At 35.0% G+C, this 8,390-nt stretch overlaps 1 protein-coding gene across 5 annotated transcripts in view; it reads left to right on the top strand.

Moving 5' to 3' along the window:
* Atp11c (ATPase phospholipid transporting 11C) overlaps window positions 1-8,390 on the top strand; it is a 179,947-nt gene that overhangs the window by 113,827 nt on the left and 57,730 nt on the right. For all 5 annotated transcript variants that reach the window (XM_021187669.2, XM_021187667.1, XM_029534090.1 and 2 more), the window contains 6 exons: window positions 2,293-2,454; window positions 3,237-3,388; window positions 3,954-4,025; window positions 5,591-5,664; window positions 7,001-7,104; window positions 7,899-8,080. In XM_021187669.2, the coding sequence (XP_021043328.1) occupies window positions 2,293-2,454; window positions 3,237-3,388; window positions 3,954-4,025; window positions 5,591-5,664; window positions 7,001-7,104; window positions 7,899-8,080 (746 nt within the window). The remainder of the gene's footprint in view (window positions 1-2,292; window positions 2,455-3,236; window positions 3,389-3,953; window positions 4,026-5,590; window positions 5,665-7,000; window positions 7,105-7,898; window positions 8,081-8,390) is intronic.

Below are 8,390 nucleotides of genomic sequence, written 5' to 3'. Positions count from 1 at the left end.
TAGCCCTGGCTGTCCTGGAACTCACTCTGTAGACCAGGCTGGCCTCAAACTCAGAAATCCACCTACCTCTGCCTCCCAAGTGCTGGGATTAAAGGCGTGCGCCACCACTGCCCAGCAAAGAAAAGATTCTTAATTTAATTAGAAAATTATAAGATATGTTTTGATAAAATAACGATATTTCATAAAACTGAATAGTTTTATTAGATCTTGAAAAAGGAGTGGGAATAGCCTTCTTTATATTTTTTTCAATCTTGTGGCTATATCTAATTATATGGCATTATCATTCTTAAGCTCTAACATGTTTCAACTCATCTAATACAGTTGTTTTGAGGTCCTAACATGTACCTGGGATGTGTTCTGTATACTGAAGTTACTGATATGGAGTTCAAAGAAAGAAAAAACTCCAATTGCCCACTACCTGCTTGGACAAACATAATAGACTTTACTTTATTAGTATGGTTATAATTGATAAGAAAATCAGAAGGTAATGGGGCAATAGAAAAAAATCTTAATATTAATATCAGTCAAATGAATCACAGTATTCTGTAGAGAGAATATCTTATGTATTGTATGAATGCATCACCTGTCAATCAGATGACCTATGGCCTGTGGCTTAGGCAGAAAATACAAGGTGTGACAGCCACGAAGCAGAAAGAATTCTAAGATAGAGCCAGGTATGGAAGATTTACCAGGAAGATACAACAAGATGGTACTTTAACACAGATAACCAGCCATATGGTAGAATGTAAGCTAGAATAAATGGGATATTTTAAGTTAAATCTAGTCAGAGAAGTGCCTGAGACTCCCTAACTGTGGCTGCCTCACCTAGCTTCCTTAGAGAGTACTAGGTCAGTAAGAGATCCTAGAGGAGGATAGTTCTTAGACAACATCCAAAGTTCTCTTCTGGCCCACATATATATGAACATGCAAAGGATTCTGAATGGGCTAATCCTAATTGAATGCATGATGTGAATCAACCCAACATTCATGGAAAAATAAAAGTGAATATTTTTGATCAGGAATAGAAAGCCCCCCAAAATTTCAGTTTATTTAGAGAAATCTAAATGACACACAATTAATACCACTAGGATCAATTTAAAAAGAATCCAAACTTGACAGATGAATAGGGAAAAAGAAGACTAGAATGCTTTGTATTAGTGTTGATACCATGAAAAGCTTTGAACAATAATTAGAAAGCTACTACTGCTGGATTTGATTTCTTCTCCTACATAATAAAAACCAGACTCTTGTGCTTAGGCTTATTCCTGTCAGCCCATAATTTTAACTATTTAAGCATAAATTGGCAAAAAGGAAGATAAAATTGTGGGTTTCTAAAAGCCAGATGTTATAAATAGAGTAGATAAAAACTGAGATAAAATGGAAGTACTCAAAATGATTTATTGCAATGGAAAATTTATTTCATTGGCTTATTTTCCATTATTTTTAAAAATATACCTATATATTATATTCTAACCTTTTTAAAAATTTGGAAACACTTTTGTGGAGTATCTGAGAAAGAGGCATGGAAAAATTTTTTTGCAGTTTCTTACCACCTTTTACCTGTTGTATCTCCTAATTAGATAGCTGTTAACATTTCTCTTTCTTCTGTCTTATATGTTCTTTAGTTGTAATCCTTTAATTCCAGTGCAGTATTTTTATTAAAAATTGTCCTGACAAGACAATTCCCCAGGTAAATGTGCTTGTCAGCCAGCCTGATGACCTAAGGTGGATCTCAGATCTTACATGATAGAAGGAGACCGCTGTCTTCTACAAGTTGTCCTCCAACCTCTATCTGTGTATTGGCGTGCGTGTTATATATTATGGCACACATAAACCCAATACATTTATAAAATGAAATATAATTTTAATTGTGCTTTTCAAAGAGGAAGATATTGTCATCAGGTTTCTTTGATTGTATGCCAGCTGTATTTTTATTGCATTTCCCCATTGGCTTATGTTCTTGCCAGTTGTGGGCAGTGCTCACTCTATTGTTGTCCTCCTTGGAAAATTAACTTTCTCCACCACCTTATAACATTAAATGATTAAAGTTGCTTAGCTTCACAAAATACATGGTTTTCTGTCCTGTTAGTTTTCTACATGTAAGTAAGTTTCAGTGTCTTTGAAAATGCTCACAATTTTCTCATTTATTTGATAATACTGCATCTCTTATTCTGACATTTGACAAGACTTAGAAGAAGTGATTTCTGTGGCTATGGAAGTAGGACTGCCTTCTAGCTGGGTAAAACTTAACCATACTAAAGAATATATATGTGCTTATGGCCTTGTTTTTAGGTGGACTATGTATTTACAGATAAGACTGGAACACTCACTGAAAATAGCATGGAATTCATTGAATGCTGCATAGATGGGCACAAATATAAAGGCACAACTCAGGAAGTTGATGGATTATCTCAGACTGATGGGCCCTTAGCCTATTTTGATAAAGCAGATAAGGTGACATTTTCTCTGTTACTATTTTACCTGAGAAATCAATCTTTGTAAGCATGTTTTATCCTATATAGTACAATACCGAATTTTCCAATGGGTAAATGATAATGAGTTTTGAATAATCATTTGCATTTTTTAATTACACCTTTCTTTTAATTCTTTTAGCATTTGTAGACAACTAGAACTTAGAAGTAGAATTATGGGAAATGGCATTTGAACAAAAACATTAATTTAGCTGTATGTGGATTCACTTTAAAAAAGTCAGCTTTTCTAAGAATGTTGTCTCTTCAAATCATTGAAGAGCTAGTATTTACATGTTAGGTGAATCAAAGTCTTCCTACACAGGAAAAATTGCTAGATTGTGACGTAGATACCTAATTACATCTTCAGCCATTAAGAAGTCACTACCTTAGGTATAGGTGATACTACATATTAATCTGAATGAGTTAATACATAATGTATATAAGTACAGTGTTGCTGTCTTCAGACACACCAGAAGAGGGCATCAGATCCCATTACAGATGGTTGTGAGCCACCAGGTGGTTGCTGGGAATTGAACTCAGGACCCCTGGAAGAGCAGTCAGTGCTCTTAACCTCCGAGCTATCTCTCCAGCCCCCAGGAACCAGTAATTATATTAGTTGCTATGTAGTCGTTTGAGTATTTGGAATTTATAAATTTCAGAGAGATTATGACATTCTGTCACCTTAATATTTTTAATTTGTTCACTGTCTGGGTTACCTAGTGATCAAAATAAAAAGAATAGTAATTTTATGTTTTTGTTCCATAGAACCGAGAGGCACTCTTTCTTCGTGCCCTATGCTTATGTCACACTGTAGAAATTAAAACTAATGATGCTGTTGATGGACCTGTAGAAGGAGCCGGATTCACATATATCTCCTCCTCACCAGATGAAATAGCTTTGGTGAAAGGAGCTAAAAAGTAAGTACTTCTTGAATTCCTGAGAAAGTGAAACCACAAGAGGACAGGCGTTTGTTTGATGTTTTTTTTCATTTGCTTCAGTAACTCAGTCATGTGCCTCTCCTATTTTGTAAGGTCAAACAGAAAAGAGTGAGGCATTAGTTTAGTTTGTCTTATGTATTCATCCCAGTCATTAGTCCAAATTGTCATATTTTATTTTTTAAATCATGTAACAGCAGCAGCATTTTTACAATTCATGTTATTTCTAAATGCTGCTAGCCATTTTGATGCAATTTGATAAGTAACAATCTAGTTTATCCATGAAATTCAAGATGACTAAGTAGCTAAAAGGTCACATACTGTGTTTGTAACAAAATTAGGATTACAAATTGACTTCCTCATGAATACAGTAGTAAGCAGTTATTGTATTACTCTTTGTTATCAACTCATCTTGAAAAGGGAAATAAAATTGGTTATTGAGATCATATAAAAGAAGAAAAGAGTTTATACTGCTAAACAATCTCAGGGCAAGAGAAAATAAATTGTTCCTTGAAGATATACAAGACTTTTTTATTGTTTTTGATAGGTTTGGGTTCACATTTTTGGGAAATCAGAATGGACATATCAGAGTAGAGAACCAAAGAAAAGAAACAGAAGAGTAAGTAGCGCTTTGTTTTGATGTTTGTCATTCTTAACCCAATTGTAAACAGTAAATGGAATCAGAAAGGAAAGAAAACTTAAGTACCTATTGATATTGAACTGTATTTTCCCATTTCAGAGTTTTGTATAAATATAGCTGAAGTAGGAAAGGCTATTTTTCATAGAATGTCGTAAGTATGAATTTGAAGTAGAAGTTCCACTTTGCTGTACATGTTGTCCAGACTGAGTCTTGGTGAACTATTAATAAAATGTAGACGGAAATATTCATTCATATGTCCCTTCTCTTTTTAACTCTTCTGTATGATTTACATACATGGACAGATCCAAGTAATCTCATAATGTCATTATACTTTTTAACCTTTTCTCTAGCCTTACTGTTTTAAGATAAAATGCCACATTTCTTTTTTTAACTTATTTTATTAGATATTTTGTTCATTTACATTTCAAATGCTATCCCGAATGTCCCCTATACCCTCCCCCGACACTGGTCCCCTGCCCACCCACTCCCACTTCTTGGCCCTGGCGTTCCCCTGTATGAGACATATAAAGTTTATAAGACCAAGGGCCCTCTCTTCTCTTCTTCTGCTACATATGCAGCTAGAGACAGGAGCTCAGGAGGTACTGGTTAGTTCATATTGTTGTTCCACCTACAGGGTTGCAGCCCCCTTCAGTTCCTTGGGTACTTTCTCTAGCTCCTCCATTGGGGTCTCTTTGTTCTATCCTATAGATAACTGTGGAAATGCCATGTTTCTAAAACAGCACCAAAGTTCCCAGTTCTCAGCACCTGCTTATTTTGTGTCTTTCATCTCTTGCTATTCTCCTATCATTGAGTTTTCCAAACTTTGGAAATTTAAACTCTCTTATGAACCATATGCTGCCATGTGTGCTTTTATACATGTTCTCTCCTGTACTCTAAAATCATAGCTCCCTCCATTTAACATGCCACTCTTTTAGAATCCAGCATAGAAGCATTCTTTCAGTTGGCTTTTTAAAAATCTGTGCTCTGGTGTCACTTATGAGTGTTTTGATTGAAGGAAGTATTTAATGAACTTGGAATGTAGTTATTTTCTCTACCCTTTGTGTCCTTTATAATGTGGTTAAGTTAGCATTTGAAATGTAAATAAAGAAAATAAAGAATAAAGAATGAATATATATAATATATATAATAAATATATCTGCTTATGTAAAAAAAAAGTCATCAGCAGACTCATCTCAATTCCTCAACACATGGCACAGTGAGTGACCCCGTAATAGGCACTCAGATTATAATCCCGCTAGACAACCCCTCCAGATCTGGCTTGGTGGGCTAGTTCTTTGTTTTCTATACCTATGTAGTCATTCTTTTTTTAAGTTATACAATGAAAAAAATAAAAACAACTTTTAGTGCTATTATCAGAATGTTCAGCATACAGAGACATTTCGAAGAAGGAAAGTACCAGTTGTATACAAAACTAACTGTCCACATCTAAAGAGGAAAGCTTTGTGTCCATTAAGATGATTCAGTCACATGCCTTTTCTCATTTCAGTGTAGTTAATTTATTTCACTTTTCCATCTTTCCTAAGGTATGAACTTCTCCACACCTTAAATTTTGATTCTGTCCGCCGACGTATGAGTGTAATTGTAAGGACCCAAAAAGGTTGGCATCTTTAAAATTTGACTTATTTATCTTTTTATATTTGTAAGGGTTGTTTATAAGCTTTTTGAGGAAAAAACATTTTATATAGTATAGGATTAATTAGTATTACATATTTGAAATACCAATTCTAGCTAGCAGTCTAGTTCAGAAATTTGGTGGTTGTCTATCTTTTTCTGACCTCTCTTATTCTACTACTGCTTGATACTCTTTGGAAGCAAGTAAAGTAGAGATATCGTTAACCTAGGTTTCTGGGAAAGAATATTCTTGTTTGATTCCAGAGCTAAGGGCCCTGAAAGAATAAACTTGCCTTTTCAGACAAATGAGTTCAGTCATCGCTAGGTTGCACTATGGTAGTTGGTCTCCTGTTGAGATTCTTCTGAAAGACCCACGTAGGCACTCCTACTTTATTTGCAAGCTCTCAGATGTATGTATATGTGTGCACTGTGTTTCTTTGACTTCCCCCAGAGGTTTATTTCCAAAATAGACTTGATTTATGTTAGTATTAAATCTGCTACAAATTGTTTAGTGAGAAGAATATGAAACTGCAGACAAAGCCATGGTGAAATATAGTTCAATTTACTTGTATGTTCTGGGATAACAGCAAACTCAGAAGACTGGTTTTAGTATATGACCATGGAATTTGTTTATAACTTTTAAGCAGACTTCACTGTGTAATTGGAAATAAAATATTTAGCATTTAAATATTTTCATGTGTGCTCATCTATAGCTATATTCTACAAATGGCAAAATGTCTGAAAAAATAGCATGCAAAGTATTGGTCCCAAAACTATACTTTTTAATTTGTTAAGCACAGCTATTTGCTTTATAAAGATAAAATGTCTTTTAATATTCAACAATATATGATCCAAAACTTCACTTATAATATTAACATTCTACAAAGGAATTTTAAATACCTTTTTAAAAACCTTAAAATCCCAGCGTAGCTCACCAAGCAAGTGTTGTTAGTTTATTTAGAATGAACTTGGGCTTTGGGAGTTTTTGGTGTTTGGCTCTAGGTCATGACTGGCTACATTTTCCGAGATACTCACCTGGAGTTCCTTGACATAGCCTAGTACTCCATGATTTACTAGAAGGAACTGTAGCAGGAGGGCATGAGGTAGTATTTGGCTTATTTATTATATCTATAATATTCTAAAGATATGGTGATTGTTCTCACAAACTACTAGATATTTTATTCCATTTGGTTTAACATTATAGAAGAAATTCAAAATATATAGAAGTTGCATGAGAAAGGCTACCTTAGAGTAACCTCTTCTTTAAAATCCTGCTACCAGTCTTCACATTCTAAGATGGTTACTTTGGTTCTTTATTTTAGGAGATATACTACTTTTCTGTAAAGGAGCAGATTCATCAATTTTTCCCAGGGTACATAACCATCAAATTGAGTTAACCAAAGACCATGTGGAACGTAATGCAATGGTGAGCCTGCACCCCTTGCTTCAACAAATGAATGGAGATATGGTGGGGATAGCTAGGTTTGTGGTTTCTAAAGAGATATTGACGTTAATTAGGGTTTATTTCATACTTGGAAATTTGGTCATATTCCCATATTCTTTATTTTAACATAAATTACTATCCTAGACCAGTATTATGATTAGAACTAGTACTTGGTGAAGATGTTTCAAGGATTTTTTTCAAGATACTGATCAGTTATTTTGAACTTGACGAAATATTAACTTTTTTTTTTTTTTTTTTTTTTTTTGGTTTTTCGAGACAGGATTTCTCTGTATAGCTCTGGCTGTCCTGGAACTCACTTTGTAGACCAGGCTGGCCTCGAACTCAGAAATCCGCCTGCCTCTGCCTCCCAAGGGCTGGGATTAAAGACGTGCGCCACCACCGCCGGCCGAAATAGTAACTTTTAAGTTGCATGCTGTTCATTTAAAGAAGTTAAACATTAGCATTTCTCTTTCATACAGATGGATGGGTAAAGCAAATGCCTTTCAAGAATATGCCTGGGCTAGAAAGATGGCTCAGCAGTTAAAAGCAGAAGACCCCAGTTTGGTTCCCAGTTGCCATGTTCATAGCTACCTATAACTCTAGCGCTAGATCTCATGCCTCTGGCGTCCACAGTCATCAGCACTCATGTGAACATAAACATACAGAGACATATTCTCATAAACACACAGCATATAATTAAAAATAAATCTTCAAAAGGGTATAATATTCTCTTAGCTATTACAGAGATAACTATAAAACTTCTGCTTTGTTTCTAGGATGGGTATCGGACTCTTTGTGTAGCCTTCAAAGAAATTCCTCCAGATGATTTTGAAAGAATCAATGCACAACTAGTAGAGGCAAAAATGGCCCTACAAGATAGAGAAGAAAAACTGGAAAAGGTTTTTGATGAGATTGAGACTAACATGAATTTAATTGGAGCCACTGCTGTGGAAGACAAGTAACTAGATATTCTTGTTAACATTTTTGAGACTAATTGTATAGTTTTTCCCTTCCCTTTCTTCTCTCTAAAACCTCCCATGTCCAACTCCACTTTGTTGTCTTTCCCATATCATGATTTCCTTTTCCTTGAAGTGTATATGTGTATTCCTAAATATATAGATGCCTGCTCAGTCTCTAATGTTCTTTGTTTTCAGGGCTAAGGAATTGGTGTGCATTTCCCTGGGGGTAGGGAGAAGGCTATTTCTCTCCCCTCAGCCAGCATTCCTTAATTACCTGGACTTCTTTATCTCCTAAGCTTTTATTGGTCC

This window comes from Mus pahari, chromosome X, assembly GCF_900095145.1.
Source record: "Mus pahari chromosome X, PAHARI_EIJ_v1.1, whole genome shotgun sequence".
Classification (NCBI taxonomy): domain Eukaryota; kingdom Metazoa; phylum Chordata; class Mammalia; order Rodentia; family Muridae; genus Mus; species Mus pahari.
The sequence above is the reverse complement of the archived record's forward strand: the minus strand, read 5'-3'. Positions and strand labels throughout refer to the sequence as shown.